The sequence below is a fragment of the Heteronotia binoei genome, chromosome 10, assembly GCF_032191835.1.
Source record: "Heteronotia binoei isolate CCM8104 ecotype False Entrance Well chromosome 10, APGP_CSIRO_Hbin_v1, whole genome shotgun sequence".
Classification (NCBI taxonomy): Eukaryota; Metazoa; Chordata; class Lepidosauria; order Squamata; family Gekkonidae; genus Heteronotia; species Heteronotia binoei.
The window spans coordinates 18,312,926-18,330,391 of NC_083232.1; the positions used below are offsets into that span (position 1 = coordinate 18,312,926).

General features: G+C 46.0%; 1 protein-coding gene across 2 annotated transcripts in view; it reads left to right on the forward strand.

Annotated features, from left to right (window-relative positions):
- The window catches only part of DPP6 (dipeptidyl peptidase like 6), a 697,605-nt gene that overhangs the window by 620,086 nt on the left and 60,053 nt on the right, over positions 1-17,466 (forward strand). For both annotated transcript variants that reach the window (XM_060248043.1, XM_060248044.1), the window contains exons 12-15: positions 35-73; positions 9,449-9,556; positions 12,493-12,584; positions 15,344-15,391. In XM_060248043.1, coding sequence (XP_060104026.1) covers positions 35-73; positions 9,449-9,556; positions 12,493-12,584; positions 15,344-15,391 — 287 coding nt within the window. The remainder of the gene's footprint in view (positions 1-34; positions 74-9,448; positions 9,557-12,492; positions 12,585-15,343; positions 15,392-17,466) is intronic.

Sequence of the window (17,466 nt, forward strand, 5' to 3'; positions counted from 1 at the left end):
CTGGATAACATTTGATTATATTGTCTCGTTACAGAAACATGAAGATGAGAGTGAAGCCTGGCTACACAGACAGGTAACTGTGGTCTTTCCATTTTGATCTTTCTCCTCTCTTTAATACAAGAGTTTAGAGTTTGTGTTTTCCTTCCTTCCTTTGGTTTGGTGTGGTGGTTAAGTGCATGGGCTCTTATCTGGAAGAACTGGGTTTGATTCTCCACTCCTCCACATGCAGCTGCTGGAGTGACCTTGGGTCAGTCATAACTCTCTCAGCTGTTCTGCTCAAGAGCAGTTCTTGGAGAGCTCTCTCAGCTCCACTACAGGGTGTATGTTGTGGGGAGGGGAATGGAAAGGAGATTGTAAGCCACTCTGGTACTCTGAGTGAAGGGTGACGTATAAATCCAATCTCTTCTCCTCCCTCCCTCCCTCCCTCCCTCCCTCCCTCCCTCCCTTCCTCCCTTCCTTCCTTCCTTCCTTCCTTCCTTCCTTCCTTCCTTCCTTCCTTCCTTCCTTCCTTCCTTCCTTCCTTCCTTCCTTCCTTCCTTCCTTCCTTCCTTCCTTCTAGCTCAGGGCATCTTACCTGAGTCTTTGCTTTCCCCATTTTATCTTCTCAATAACCCCATAAAGCAGGTTAGGCTGAAAAGGTGTCACTGGCCACAGTCACTCAGTGAGCTTCATGGCTATATGGGGATTTGAACCTAGGTCTTTCTGGTCCTGCACTCTAACCATTACACTACACTGGAGGTGTTTACTGCTCAGAACAGTAAATCATAATATTGTATAGGGCCCATGGTCCTGTTATAAGTGCTGGGGAAACTACACATACTATAACTCAGTCAGCAGTCATGGTGGGGGAAGCCATGATGGAAATGGAGCCAAGGCTTTTTGCTGTGGGTTGACTTTCCCTCCTCCCCAAGAAACTGTGAGCTTCTCTTTGCAGGGCAGGCTATAGACTGGTAAAGGTAGTCTCCTGTGCAAGCACCAGTCATTTTCGACTCTGGGGTGACGTTGCTTTCACAACCTTTTCATGACAGACTTTTTACGGGGTGGTTTGCCATAGCCTTCCCCAGTCATCTACGCTTCCCCCCCAGCAGGCTGGGTACTCATTTTACCGACCTCGGAAGGATGGAAGGCTGAGTCAACCTAGAGCCGGCTACCTGAACCAGCTTCCACTGGGATTGAACTCAGGTCATGAGCAGAGGGCTCTGACTGCAGTCCTGCAGCTTTACCACTCTGCGCCACGGGGCTCTTACCCTATAGACTGGACAGCTGGGAAAATGCTGCTGTAGCAACACTCCGTCAGAGAATTGTCATCCAGATGGGGATGCAGAAAGGAGGAGGGGAACTCACTTAGCTCAGTCCCTTGGTTAATCTCAGCCAAAGGAAGGGGCCATGGCTCAGTGGCAGAGCATTTCCTTGGCATACAGAAAGTCCCAGGTTCAATCCCTGGCATCTCCATTTAAAAGGACCAGCCTGTAGGTGATGTGAGAGCCAGAGATCCTGGAGAGCTGCTGGTAGTCAGAGTAAACAAGGCTGACCTTGATGGACCAAGGGTCTGATTCTGTGTGCGGCAGCTTCAAGCATATGCAGGGCTTTTTTTTGTAGGGGGAACTCCTTTGCATATTAGGCCACACACCCCTGAGGTAGCCAGTCCTCCAAGAAGCTCTGGAGGATTAGGGCACAATGGGCACATAATTTAGTTTCACTTAGTGCACAGATTAAATAGTCACTGTTGCACTGATATGATATTCTGGTTTCTCTTCAGATTGTATAGATCTCTTGTATTAGGGCCCTACAGAGATGAATAATCAAAACAGTGTTAAAATGCAGATAAAGAGGGCTCTTAGAACAGGGCCTACTGTAAGCTCCAGGAGGATTGGCTACATCAGGGGTGTGTGGCCTAATATGCAAAGGAGTTCCCCCTACAAAAAAAAGCCCTGTGCCTGTATTTCTGTGTTCTGTGAAGTTAAGGGCTAAGGTGTGCTGCTGTGATTGTTATTTCCACGTATTCTCTCCAGCTGCCCAGGCCATTCCCCCAGTTCCTGGCTGTCAGTAACAGGCCGATGAGCCAACAGCACGATATTAATCACTGCAGAATTTAATGGCATTTGACACAACTCCACAGAGGAGCGCAAACTGCTTTCCCAAGGAAGTCTGTTGAAATTGCCTTTCACAGGGAGGCTGTTCCAAGCTTCTCCATTTGACTAAGTGGGTGATTAATAGGTTATCTCCTTTCCCTTTTTTTTTTCACTCTACCAAATTATCAAGCTGTAATAGCTTTACAAATGACTGAGTCGTAGATTCACAGATTTTTAAGGTCAGAAGGCAGTTTCGGGAGTATTGCCGCCAGACGTCCTTGTATAACACCAGGCTTTATTGAATCTTCCCCTGCTGCTGCTGGATCAAGTCCACACTTGGCTCAGAGAGGTTTGATTCCCTACTCCTCCACATGCAGCTGCTGGGTGATCTTGGGCAAGCCACAGTTCTTGCAGAGCTGTTCTCGCAAGAGCAGTTCTCTCAGAGCTCTCTCAGCCCCACCTACTTCACAAGGGTGTCTGTTGTGGGAAGAGGAAGGGAAGGTGATTTTAAGTCACTCTGAGACTCCAAGTGAAGGGTGGGGTATAAAGCCAATCCCCTCCTCTTCTTCTTCTGTTCTGTCTTCATTCAAACTCAGCAATTTGTTTTTACGTGCATATTTACTGCAATTGCATAATGATTTTAACTTTAGGTTCACACACTGAAGGGCAAAAAATGGAAGAGCATGCCGGATTGTACGTGGAAAAGAAATAGAGAACGGGGCCCTGATTTTTTTGTCCATGATCTGTTCCCCCTTCTTACTTTCATTTTTCATTCCTGTCCTGCCATATTCCTGTGTGCTTTAGCAAAGCTATAATAGATTATATAAAGAAGCATTCTGGTCCTGCCAGACATTAAAAATCTCTCTCCTCTCGTGGCTATTCTCATTCTCAGGGCATGGTTCATGGTCCTCTCGCTTTCTTCACATGCAGTCTGCATTGCAATTTTTCTTCTTTTATCAGCCAATATTAGCCAAGGACGATCGCCTTTTTACCACTTGTATTTGTGTTCCACAGTGTGGCTTTGCAGCTTCAATTTAGGTGCATCAAAAAAAGCCTAGTGAGTGCAGAACCACTTAAGCTTTTAGTTTACGCTTGACTTTCTTTCTTCGTCACACTTTTTGTCATGCCCTTCCTCCAAGCAGTGACGTGGTTTTCTCCTGCCCATTGTATGTCCCACAATCAGGGCTTTTTTTTTGTAGCAGGAACTCCTTTGCATATTAGGCCACACACCCCTGATGTAGCCAATTCTCCTGAGGCTTACAGGACTCTTAGTACAGGGCCTGCTGTAAGCTCTTGGAGGATTGGCTACATCAGGCCTAATATGCAAAGGAGTTCCTGCTACAAAAAAAGCCCTGCCCACAACAATCCAGTGGGGTAGCCTGGGCTGAGAGAGGAAAACTGGCACAAGGTCACCCAGCAAGCATTAGAGCAGAAAAAGGATTTCAGCCTGAGTCTTAATGATCTCAGTCCAGCACTCTAACCATTGCACCATAGGGGCACCAGCAACCTGTGGGTGAAAGCGGGAGAGAGTTTTCACATGCTTGTGGGCTGAAAGCCTGAATCTCTTCTTCTTAAAAGGAAATGCACTCCTGGAACACAGTACTGGTTAAAAGAAATTAGGCAGGTTAGCAACTATTAAATTCATGTGGTGTTGTATTACATGTGTGGAGAAACGCCATCTTAGTTAATGGTGGTGCTTGGTTGGGAGGGAACATGAAACTGCTAAGGCAGGCTTTGTGGCCTAGCCTTCCCCTCATTCCCTCCTCTCTTCCCGAGTTAAATCATCACCTCTAGGGGGAAAACCTCCTAGAGGGGCAGGAAGTTCTTTTTTTTTTATTGGAGAGAGGCGGGAAAAGTGTAGTGCTCGGCTGGCCCTCAAGGAGGGCTTCTGACTGTGGGAAAGGCCTTCTCAAGAGGGAGAGGGAGAGCGGACTCCAGGCAATCAGACTGAGGAGGAAGTCATCCACAAGGCAGGGCAAGTTTAGACAGGGATGGGAGGATGCGTTTAAATCCACCTTTAATTTGTGCTTCTGGTTGCTGTTCAGGTGCTATGCTAAACTTTTACATGCAACTGCTTTTTTTTTTCTCTTCTAATTAAATATTTTTACAGTTTTGAATGCTGGCAGTCAAACTTTGTACCACATAGATCCCCAACCGCTTTAGACCACGCTGCTTTATGAAGGGGGCCCCGGGGAAGGGGAAAGGCATGTAGTTGGATAAGGTGCCAATCCTCCAGGGGTTCCCCAAAGAAGTGCTGTGCTCTCTGGGATACCCAAGTACAGGGTGGCAGAGGACCTTGAGGCCTGGCCTCAGAGCTGGAGAGGGGGATTGGGAGTCCTGTTCCTCTCAATCCGAACCCCTAGACTGAGCAGGTGGTGGCAGCGAGCCCAAGTGGCCGGAGGAGAAATAGCTCCCTCCAAAAAGGGGAACGGGGTCTGGTAGGCAAACCAGGGCCGTTCTGTCACAATAGGAAGAAAAATTATGGTACTGCCAGACATTTCTTTTTTTAAAAAACACATTATTTTGGGGTGCGCCCTTCTTACCAGTTTGGTGTAGTGGTTAAGTGTGCAGACTCTTATCTGGGAGAACCGGGTTTGATTCCCCCCTCTTCCCCATGCACCTGCTGATGTGACCTTGAGTCAGTCACAAGTTCTTGCAAAGCTGTTCCTCTCAAGAGCTGTTTCTGTCAGAGCTCTCTCAGCTCCACCTACCTCATAGGGTGTCTGTTGTGGGGAGGGGAAGGGAAAGGAGATTGTAAGTCACTCTGCGACTCTTTCAGGTAGTGAAGGGTGGGTTATAAATTCAATCTCCTCCTCCTCCTCCTCTTCTTCTTCTTCTTCTTCGTGATACTCAAGGCAGGTTACACAATGTAGATCAGTGCAAATCAATAGGATGATGCATCTAATAAGCAATGTAACAGCACTAAGAATTGCAGAACTCCAAAACACAAATGTAGTCTCAACAATGCATAAGTGCTGCATATAACATGTTAAACCATACAGGACTTGGTATTACATCAATAGAAAAACAGTGCCATTTCCTGTTATGATGTAGCCCTATTTCTTTTATAAAAATTCTGGCTGTTTCACAGGGTGGGGGCCACCATAGGGAAGGCAAATGTACAGGCAGTTGTTGATCTTCCCAATCTGTGGGGGGGTGGGGCGGCTGGCACTTGCAGAAGGCCCTTCTCAGAATAATGAAATTGTCGCAGCAGGACATGGGTGGAGAGGTGATCTTGCAGTTTTGAGAATCCAAGGTCTTGAAGGGCTTTGTAGGTCATAGCTAATGCCTTGAATGAAGCTCCATAATCGATGGGCAGCCAACACAGTGAATGTAGAATGGGTATAATACACACACTGCGTCTGGCTCCTGGAAAACTCTGTCCCTTCTCTTGCCTGATTTGCACATCGTGGCATGCAGACACCACAACTCAATGGCACAATCCATTTAAATGTCTTACATATGAAGCCCCCTCACTTTGCAGTTAAATGGTGGCTAGAAGAAGGAGCTGTGGTCCAAACCTCCCCCTCCCCCTTTCAAATCTCAGCTTTGCCTCAGATCCACCAGTCAAGGTGCTCTTTTCCTCTTCACCTTAGCCATCTGCAATGTTGGGTAATACCTACCTACAGGAGTGGAATTCTAGCAGGAGCTCCTTTGCATATTAGGCCACATCCCCTGATGTAGCCAATCCTCCAAGAGCTTACAAGGCTCTTTTTTTAAGCTCTTGGAGGATTGGCTACATCAGAAGGGTGTGGCCTAATATGCAAAGGAGCTTCTGCTAGAATTCCATCCCTGCCTACCTACCTACCTTACAGGACTGACTGTAGGACAAGATGACATACATAATGCACCTTGAATACTACTGACAGCTGCGTAAATGCTGCCCTGATCTGCATGGCCCAGGCTAGCCTGATCTGATCAGATCTTGGAAGCTAAACAGGGTTGGCCCTGGTTAATCCTTGGCTAGGAGACCACCAAAGAAGTCCAGGTTGCTGCACAGAGGCAGAAAATGGCAAAGCACCTCTGAATTGCTCTTGCCTTGAAAATCCTACAGGGTCACTATAAGTCAGCTGCAATGTTCACTCTAAGCTATGGAATCTTGTGAGCAAAAAAAATCTACTTGGTGAGTTACTGGCATTAAAGTTGTGAGCTACAGTTTACATGCTTTGCACCAGTTCAGTTTGCCATTCAATAATCCCAAGTGGATGTAGACTCCAGTAAATGCTTCTTTCATTAAAGTTGTGAGCTACTGCATCAGTTAGTATGCTCAGGGGCCATCCTGAGCTAAGACAAAAATGTGTGAGCCAGAGGCTGAAAAACTGTGAACTGGCTCACACAAACTCAGCTTTAGAGGTCAGCTGTGAATGGATGGCACTTTACACCCCACACGTTGAAATTTTTAAATACCACAAAACTGCATCAGAAAGAAGATTGACAGTTTTGTTAGCTTGCTGGGAAATCTCTCAGCCAGCTGGACTGTTTCACAGGGGCCAGTGGATGCAAGCATGCTTGCAGAAAGCCCATAGTGATGAATGGGTGCTGGGCAAAAGCATCATGCTGATCTGAGCTAGAGACCTACTTAATTAAATTGGTGTTCAGTTGGAGGTCTCTCTAAAGCAGAGGTGTCAAACATGCGGTCCAGGGGCCGAATCAGGCCCCCAGAGGTCTCCTATCAGGCCTTCGAGCAACTGGCTGTCATCTGTTTCCTTCTCCCTATCTCTTGCTTCCTTCTGCATAACAATTTGCTTTGCAAGGCTTGCTCAACTGCACAAGAGCTGCATTGGCTGAGGCTTCTCCTTGGGAAGGAAGGGAGGGGGAGGCAAAGTTTGTTTTTCCAGGCTACTACTGAGCCAAGCCTCTCTTCCTTCTGTTGGCTGAGGCTCCCCCACCCAGTCCCCTGGGGAAGGAAGGAAAGCGCCAGAGCTTCCTTTGCCCAGTTCCCTGGATCCCATAGGAGAAATACAAAGGAAGCACCTTTAAGACCAACAAGTGCTAACTTTGTAAACATATTTTTAGTTTTTTAGAAAATATATTTAACTGTGTTTGTCTGTGTCCTTTATATCTCTGCTACCTAATCTTAAATATGTGCACAAATGGTCTGGCCCGACATGGCCCTGCCCAACACAATATAGCCCGTCCCAACAACAAGATCTCATTTATGTCAGATCCAGCCCTCATAACATATGAGTTTGACACCCCTGCTCTAAAGCCTCACATGCAATAAAGGGTGTCCTGGGTGTCGCAGGGCTGTTTGTTGTTCCTGCTTTTGGATTTGGACAACGTCCAACGATTTGACTCCATTTTCACTGGCAACAATTTAGGCTGCTGCTTACTGGGACCATCTTTGCTAGCCTGGACATGGAGTTCAAAAAGTTGCGTAGAGTTTTAGGTTGGTTGGGCCAGCTTCCATTCCACATGATGAGCCTTTGGAAGAGGATTTCGAAGGGCTAAAGAGAGAGCAGCGCCTGCCCCCACGATCTGTGGCTTCTCTTCAGTAATGTGATTCATGCCGTGTAATTTTCAGTAAAGCCGAGAGAATGAGAATCATTAGCGGACTCGTCACACCGTGACAACATGAATTAGGGAGACTTAAAGGCAGAGTTATCTTGAAGCCCGTGCAATGAAGATCCCTTCTCACCATGCCAGCTGGAGCTTGCAGAGAATCAGAGAAAGGAGGAGAGGCAGGAGAGGTGCTCTTTTTGTGGTGGATAGTGATGGAGTTAGACTGCGGAGGGAGGGCTCTCTGTCATTGCTGGTATGGCACAGTGGCCAAGGAAGAAGAGGAGGAGGAGAAGAATGGATTTATATCCTGCCCTTCACTACCCAAGGAAGTCTCGGAGCGTCTTACAATCTCCTTTCCATTCCCCTCCCCACAACAGACACCCTGTGAGGCAGGTGATGCTGAGAACCGAGAACTGCTCTTGAGCAGAACAGCTCTGAGAGAGTTATGGCTGACCCGAGGCCATTCCAGCAGGTGCAAGTGGAGGAGTGGGGAATCAAACCCAGTTCTCCCATATAAGAGTCTGCACACTTAACCACTACACCAAACTGGAGATGAACAGAAGTCACAGGTTTGAGTCTCCTCGGAGCCACACACTCACTTTGGGGGCCTTAGTTTGGCTGAGAGTGTGGCCCTAAATGGCTTTGTGCCCTTCTAAGTCAGAGGGCTTAGAAGGAGGGTTGAAGTTCTCTACAGGGGGTCTTTCATCAGGAAGGGGCTCGGAGGCAAAGCATCTGACTGAGGAAACATGGAGCAAAATGAAGAGCAGCGACATTTATGCATAAAGGGCTTACAAGTCCCAGCTGATCTATGGCAGGCTTTTCGGGGCAAGAGACAAACAAAGGAGATTTGCCATTGCCTGGCTTTGCATAGCAACTCTGGGCTTCCTTGGTGGTCTCCCGTCCAAATACTATCCAGGGCTGATCCTGCTTAGCTTCTGAGACCTGATGAGATCAGGTTAGCCTGGACCATCCAAGGCAGAGCTATAACATTGGGTCCAAAGACAGACCTGAGATTATGTATTTATTCAGGCCTCATTTGGGGCAGGAGCTTACAGGAGCAGAGCTCCAGAACCTCTAAATTTTATTTTGTGCCTTCTTTCTCCCTCCTCCCCCCCCAAAAAAAGAATACTTGCTTCTGGGTCAGTCCCTCTGCCAGGAGCACCTCCATTTTGTTAGGGTTAACTTTCAGTTTGTTAGGCACCATCCACCCCAAGATACCAGTTTATAGTTTCCTCAGCCTCCCCGGGATTGGCTCAAAACATGAGATAGACAGCTGAGTGTCATTCCCATATTGATGGCAACCTCAGCCCAAATCTCCATTTGACCTCACCCAGTGGCTTCATATAGATCAGGGCGGCCAAACTGTGGCTCAGGAGCCACATGTGGCTCTTTCACTCATTGTGTGGCTCTCGAAGCCCCCTCTATCCCGTTGGCTGGCTTGGAGAAGGCATTTCTCTCTCTAAATAACTTCTGCAAACCAAGCCTGGTGACAGCTTAGAGAATGCATTTAAAGTTAAAGTTGCTTTTTTCCACCTCTCCCTTCCTTCCCTCCTTCCTTCCTTCCTGTCTTGTGACTCTCAAACATCTGATGTTCATGTCTTGTGGCTCTCAAACAACTAGCATTTATTCTTTGTAGTTCTTAAGTTAAGCAAGTTTGGCCACCCTGATACAGATGTTAAAAAGCATGGGGAACATGATGGAAACTGCATTGGTTCCTTGAAACCATAATCCTGAAACTTCTGTGATTGGGCCTTAAGGTCCGTGATCTTGCTATGACCCTGCCAGAAGAAAGGAACTCCCATTGCTGCTGTCACGAGTGGTTTATTTTTGAAAGCTCATGTAAATATTCATCTACATTGGCTTGTCACTCACAGAACGAAGAGCCTGTGTTCTCCAAAGATGGCAAGAAGTTCTTCTTTGTCCGAGCTATTCTTCAGGGAGGGCGAGGCAAATTCTATCACATTTCCATGTCGTCTTCTCAGGTGAGACAAATCTCTGCTTCTTCCACACAGTACATGGGTGAGTAGTGATAAACACACATGAATATTTTGATTGGAAAGCACAATTGTCTCTAGATAGCTCACATTCAGAGTAGCACTAGAAAGTGCCGCTCTGTTTAAGACCTAGATATTAGTTTTTATTTTTTCATGCATTGGGTCTAATTTCCCTATCTTCAGTGAGCAGATTCCCAATCCCAGTTAAGAACATAAGAACATAAAACAAGCCATGTTGGATCAGGCCAGTGGCCCATCCAGTCCAACACTCTGTGTCACAGAAGAATGTAAGAGAAGCCATGTTGGATCAGGCCAATGGCCTATCCAGTCCAACACTCTGTGTCACAGAAGAATGTAAGAGAAGCCATGTTGGATCAGGCCAGTGGCCCATCCAGTCCAACACTCTGTGTCAGATAAGAACGTAAGAGAAGCCATGTTGGATCAGGCCAATGGCCCATCCATTCCAACACTCTGTGTCACACAGTGGCAAAACAAAAAAAACCCAAACAAGTGCATTCAGGAGGTCCATCAGTGAGGCCAGGACACTAGAAGCCCTTCCACTGCTGCCCCCCGCCCAGGCACCAAGAATACAGAGCATCACAGTTGAGTGAGACTGTCCTTCCTAAGGATGTGAAAAGCATGGAGATGAAACATTCCTTACTTTCCAGTTCATTGTTCATATGTACTTTGTTCATCATACTTTGAATGGCCCAATGAAGCTGTTTCTGATTCTGCTCAGCAGTAAGCTCTGCAAATGTCTTTAAATCAGATTTTCATCACAGGTGACCTGCTAATCTGAAATGGAGATCAACAGCCATATATTTTAACCAGTATAGCAACAAAAACAGCCGCTTGGTAAGATTTTGCAGGTTAGAGGTGACTGAGCATGCTCCCTTACCATAGAGTAAGTAGCAGTGACTGACCCATGACCGTTTGCCCTTCTGTTGTCCACCACTGGTGTCTGATTTAACCACTATTTAGAAATTATGTTCTAAAACAAGTTCGACCTTAATAGAAAGAGGCCAAGGGGTTGTGTAATGTGTTAATTTACACTGAAACGCAGCAAAAATTAGTATGTGTGGAGAGTACAATAGTACTTACTATGAAAAATCTGCAGTGTTGAAAAATAGCTCTGAAGCTGAGAACTGAGCATGCTCAGTCTTCCCCATTATAGCAATGTTTCTCCTGACTAAAAAAGAAGTCTCAGAAAATACCACACTGAGCTGGGTGCTGGACAGCTCCCTTCCTAGTTTTTTTGTTGGGGTTTTTTTTTGGGGGGGGGAGGGGTAGCAGGTAATAATATTTGCCAAGCTCCAGGGCTTTTCCACATTGTGGTCTCCCTCCCCCCATTATTTCTAGCCCCATACTGCTTTGGTTTATCCCGATTTCCACGTGTATTTTTGTGCCTTCAGTGTTCTCTTCTCACCTCACTCCAGGTTTTTTCCAGCTCTTTTGAGAGCACTTTTACCAGTGTTTTTCTGGAAGCCAATTTTGAGTTGGCTTTTTCCTAGCGTGCAATGCTTCTGTCAGTTTTCTTTGTCCCACCCTTCTCCAGCCCAGTTTTCAATGATGGACTCTCATCATTATTAAACCACTTCCTCTTTCCTCAAGACAAGTGGTTTCAGTGTTGTAATGACAATTTAAGCAGGTTCTCTGAATTCCCAGTTTTCATTTAAAAAAAAAAAAAAAAGACTGATTTTGCACTAGGCTTGTTCAGGGTGGAGAGCCCTTTTGCTCCTGGCGCTTCTGCCGGTCTTCGCACAAGCTGCCCCGGAACTGCAAGTTGGCACACTGCTTTTCTGCAGAAAGCGAGATCCTCTTACAAGCAGTTTCTGCTTGCCGCAGGAAAGCGGTGCACCAACTCACAGCTCTGGGGTAGTTTGTGTGAAAACTGAGAGAAGCGCCTGGGGCAAAAGGGCTCTTCATCCAGAACAAGCCCTACTGTGAAATCGGTCTAAGACTCTAGCATCTTCCCTTGCAGAGATATGCCTTTTTCCTTATATTTCCGTGAGGGAAAGGGATAAAGACTTGTTTTTTAAAAAAAAGAAAGCTGGGAATTCAGAGAATCTGCTTAAGCAATCAGTACAGAATTATATTGATATTTTAGAGTCAATTTATTTTTTTAAAAAAACAGGGGATCCGACACCACCAATAACAATACTGATGACGACAGCACCCTCCCTTGAAAATCCCCATTAGTTAAGCTGTGTGCAGAAGACAATAAACTGACCCCACAATGTAAAGACAGATGGGGGCAGATGTGCAGAAGAACCCTGCCCAAACCAATCCCATCGCTTATGGATCGACTCCCAAGAAAATCAGGAATAACTCAAGGGTGCCAAAAAGGTTCCAGATGGGCTGCATTCATCTTTGCTCTGCTTATTCATAGTTAGTTTATTGGTTTAGTTTATTAAATTTATATCCCGCCCTCCCCACCGAGGCAAGCTCAGGGGGGCTTACAACATTGGTCATAATAGCAATAGTAGTAAAATCTAATCTCACATTAGTAATAAAATCAGTCAGTTAATAAAACAATGATAAATGCAGCCTGGACCTGCTCCGAAGTGCCTGAAAAGCGTGGGTTTTGCCGGTCAACTCATTTGTTAGTTGTGGCTTGGCAACTCTGGAGAAGGCAGGGGGCGGGGAGTAAAAGAATCAGCTTTTCCCTCTTCCCATCGGGAGACTGAGAAAGATGTTTGAGAACTCCTGGGATATTGTGATCAGAAACATGTATTTGGCTCCATTTATGTGGTATGCTTATCCTGTCAGGACTAGGAGGAAAAATAAATTAGCATCTTGTTTTGTGACACACTGTGGTAGAGAACCTGTTCTGAAGAAGATAAAGCATTGCAGCGTGGCTAATCAGAACATCATGCTGCATCCTTTTTGAAAAGCCATCTCTTTTCTCTCTCTTGCCTTGGTAGCCCAACAGCAGCAGCGATAACCTGCAGACCATCACATCAGGAGACTGGGATGTGACCAAGATTTTGGGATATGATGAAAAGAGGCATAAAATGTAAGTGGAGAGGGGACGTGGCTCAGTGGAAGATCCTGTGTTCTGCATGCAGAAGGTCCCAGGTTCAATCCCCAGCATCTCCAGTTAAAAGGACCAGGCAGTAGGTGATGGGAAAGACCTCTACCTGAGACTCTGGAGAGCTGCTGCCAGTCTGAGCAGACAATACTGACCTTGGTGAACCAAGAGCCTCTCAGGAATGCAGCTTCATGTGTTCAAGTAAATTTAAAGCCTATCAAGGAAGGATCCAGCTTTTTGAAGGCTAGTGAGAGTCTTGTCTGCCTTGATCATTCGTGATTCGGAGTCAGGGAAACTGGTTTCATGGCCCATTGAGACCAAGGGGATCTGCACCCAAATAGCCTCAGATTGCTTATTGCATCTCACCTGGGAAGCGGGTGTGTTACAGAACTATTGGAAGACACAGCTATCAAATGTTATACAATGTTGGAAATCCATTAAGATTAGGTAGAATACTCTGCTCAAGAGTATTTTGGAAGACCTTCTGAGCCTTCTCTTAATACTGATCAAGCAGCGGGTTTTTTGTAGCAGGAACTCCTTTGCATATTAGGCCACACACACCCTGATGTAGCCAATCCTCCAAGAGCTTACAGGGCTGTTAGTACAGGGACTACTGTAAAGTGTTGGAGGATTGGCTACATCAGGGATGTGTGGCCTAATATGCAAAGGAGTTCCTGCTACACAAAAAAGCCTTCTTATCCCATTATATAATGCAAGTTTATTCCGGGAGCAATTCCAAACAGAAAAAAAGGAACGGGGTGAGTGGGTGGGGGCTTAATTCAAGTGTTTGAAGCAAGAACCAAAAATGTTAACAACAAAATAGAGCGTCTGTAGTTAAACCAATATACGTAGAAGTTAAATATTATCAAAAATACATGTATTTGTCGTCAAGTGATTGAAAACATTTAGAGACCCAAAGTAGCCTCATTGGACCGCTAAATGTTTTAGTCACTTAATAATAAATTCATTTATTTTTGATAAAAAATTAAGTTCTACATGTATTGGTTTTAACTATAGGGCCTCTATTTTATTGGTTGCAATCCTAAGCAGGTCTACTCAGAAGAAGAAGAAGATACTGGGTTTATATCCCGCCCTCCACTCCGAAGAGTCTCAGAGCGGCTCACAATCTCCTTTATCTCCCTCCCCCACAACAGACACCCTGTGAGGTGGGCGGGGCTGGAGAGGGCTCTCACAGCAGCTGCCTTTTCAAGGACAACCTCTACCAGAACTATGGCTGACCCAAGGCCATACTAGCAGGTGCAAGTGGAGGAGTGGGGAATCAAACCCGCGCACTTAACCACTACACCAAACTGGCTCTCCAAGAAGTCAGCCCTATGTTCATTGAGGCTTACTCCCAGGAAAGTGACTTTTGGTTTGCAGCCATAAACTTGTAGATTTTCATTTGTAAAAATATAGAGGATTCTTCATATCTAAAGTCAATGTTCTCTTTTCGAGGGGGCAGAGGATTCCATATACTGCACATGGAATTTCTGAAACTTTTGGGTACATTTTGGCTTGCCCTGAGTTTTTATAAAACACCTATTAGGCTCTGTACAATGGAGCACTCTTTTCCTAGTGCATTTGGGTGAATGAGATTCATTAGTAGTTTGCAAACCACAGTTGGAAGGCAGCAGCTAATTTTGCATATTTAACGGCATGCAACTAACAATTTCCATATCGTTTTGACAAACATATCAGATGTTCAGCTGCAGTTCATGAACACACTGCAGTTTCTTTGACAGCTGTTATAAAAAAGTGAAGGCTCTTAGTCAGATAATCTGCAGATGTGCAAATCACAAGGCTTGGGGAAAATGTAATTTTTTGAAAAGCTCAATTCTATATCCTTGTTTCTGATTCTTTCACCATCTCGGTCTCAAAATTATAATTTACAGTAATTTGAGCTGGAGTTTTTCTGAGAAAATGACTGGGACAGTCAACATTTAACTTGGGGCATGGGGTCTTTTGAAGGGCAGAGGAACTGTGTTCTTGATTGCCGCCCCTCATTAGCGGAACCAACTGCCTGAGGAGGTCAGGGCCCTTAGGGACCTTGCCCAATTCCACAAGGCTTGTAAGACGATACTGTTTCAGTTAGCATTTAACTGAAATGCTGACCACCACCAAGATGCTAGATCCAATGGATGCTAAGATCATTGAGGAAAGGAAAGGAAAGGTCCCCTGTGCAAGCACCAGTCGTTTCCGACTCCGGGGTGACGTTGCTTTCACAACGTTTTCACAGCAGCCTTTTTCAGGGTGGTTTGGCATTTCCTTCCCCAGTCATCTACACTTTCCCCCCAGCAAGCTGGGTACTCATTTTACTGACCTCGGAAGGATGGAAGGCTGAGTCAACCTCAAGCCGGCTACCTGAAAACCCAGCTTCCACTGTGGATCAAACTCAGGTCGTGAGCAGAGCTTAGGACTGCAGTACTGCAGCTTTAACACTCTGCGCCATGGGGCTCTAAGATCATTGAACGCCATCTTAAATCTGTATCGAAATTAGCACCAAATTATCTTAAACTGTTTAATGCTTTTAATGTAAATGTTTTTATTGTAAGTTATGTGTTGTGAGCCACCCTGAGCCTGCTTCAGCAGGGAGGGCGGGATATAAATCCACTAAAATAAATAAATAGAATAAATAATAAATGTGTAACCTGTTGGCTTGCTACCACCATTTTGTGTTAATTAAGTTTCTGTAGAGGTAAATAATCCTAAAACTGTAATGATATTATATGTGCATTCTATTTCAGTTATTTCCTCAGCACAGAAGAATTGCCCAGAAAAAGACATTTATACAGGTATGAATTATTCTATCTGAAAAGGCAATTTTTACTTCTCTGAAAGAGACCGTTGCTGAATCTTCTCACAAGTGAGCTGATTCACTGCAAAGTAAGCCCAAATTGAATAGACACAATAATGTCACAGAAGTGGGTGAGGACTTGACAATCTGCCTCCAAAGCTTGGTGATTGTTTTCTTTTAGAGAGCATTGCCAGTCTAATAAGAAACGGAGGGGTTTTTTTGAAAAGAGAAATGCATTATAAAGTCGTTCAAAATGACAAGGATTCATCCGTTTTGGGATCACTTTGCTGCCTTCAGAAGAATTCTGCAGCCTCGCTGCCTCCAAGTTCTAGGCAAAGCAAATTCACAGAAGGGTTTTGTATTTGGGAGGGGTTGCAGTCCGCAACCTCCTGAGCAGAAGAGAACTGGCTGTTGAGCAGAGGGTGCTGGGAACCATCACCTGGGCAGGGTAAGAGAGCAGAGCAACCAAAAAATACACCAAAAGCCAGCGGACTGACTGGTGCCCAGGACTCATGTGATTGGATGAGGTAGGTTAGCAGGACAGCTGCTATTGGTGGAGAGGGTGTTCCTTTATGGTTGAGAGGAGTAGGAAGGAGGGGCAGACAGGGCCGGATTAACCATAAGGCCAAGTAGGCACTGGCTTATGGGCCCACACCCCTTTAGGGGCCCCAGGGTGGCTCTCCCCTCCCATTTCCCCCCTGCTTGCAGCCTTCCCAGCCTGCACGCACAGCCGGTAACTGAACCGCTCTTTGCCCAACTTGCCTGGTGCGGCTCCTGCTGGCATCATCACCAAGTTTGCCTCTCTCTGCATGTCCCCTGCAGCTTAGTAAAAGGGGCTTTTAAGAAGGTGCTTGTAGACTGCAGTAGGGGCAGTGGGTGGCAGGGTGGGCACTCTGAGATAATTTGCAAGGGGGCCCTGAGATTTTGACTGCCTATGGGCCTCCACAGGGTTTAATCCAGCACTGGGGGCAAACTGAGTGTCGATGGGGGGCAGTTCTGAATGTTAGAGAGTGCTGTAAGGGCCTGGGCAGGTGAAGCTTGTGGTGGACTGCGGAGACAGAGAGAACAGGACACCCAGGATGAGGAAGGGGTAGAGTAGGGTTGCCAAGTCTGTGTTGGAAAATACCTGGAGACCTTGGGGGGTGGATTCAGGAGAGGGTGGGGTTTAGGGAGAGGAGGGTGGGGTTTAGAGAGAACTTCCCTCCTGATCCCTGAGTTCAGTGGGTGAAAGGGTGAGACCTGCAAGAGAAAACTGAAGAAACAGGGTTAATCATTTCTCTGGGGGCTGTGCAGTTATTTGCAGAAGGGCCATGGTACCATGACCACACACACACACACAGTGTGTTGCGCTCCTCTACCCTGCAGGAGGTATGCGGTGTCCCAACAGGCCCACAGGTTTCCAATTGTCTTTCGGTTGCCTTTGCTACAAAGCAACCTGATCCAATCCTGTGCTTTAGATTAGAGATGCAAGACTCAAAACTATCCTTTTTACTAGTTCCTAGAATTAAAATAATAACAGACGGCCTCCACATTCAGAGATTTTACGCTTCTGAGGGCCACACGGGATGTGATGGGGAGGGATGTGTGTGCCTCTTTCTTCCGTTTTGTGAAGTGGGAACTGGAGGTTCGTTTTTTTGTTTTTGTTTTGTTTTTTGTAAAAAGAGCACGTGGATAAGGGGAGTAGTGCCCTGCCCGCTCCCCTTTCTCACTTCACAGGACTCTGTTGCTTTTAAGCATTTGTCTTCCAGCTTAACCCACTTCCAGTATCAAAGCCAGGCTGCAAGATAAATGCTTCAAGCAAAGAAGTGCAAGAAGGTAAGGAGGTGGTGAGGCAGGGTTTGGCTCCCCTCGCCTGTTCATTTTATCTGCTTATTAACCCCACCCTTGATAATGCACAAGGTGGATTTTTGAATTATGAGCACCCTGTGCTTGGGATAGAGGGTAGTTATCGTTTCCCTGGCACGCTCTCATGGTTGCTAGAGGAATCCGTTTCCATCTGAGGCCTAAATGGAGCTCAGTGCAAAGCAAGGCAATTTACAAACTGTTCTGACTTTCACGGTTGTGCCAGTGTGA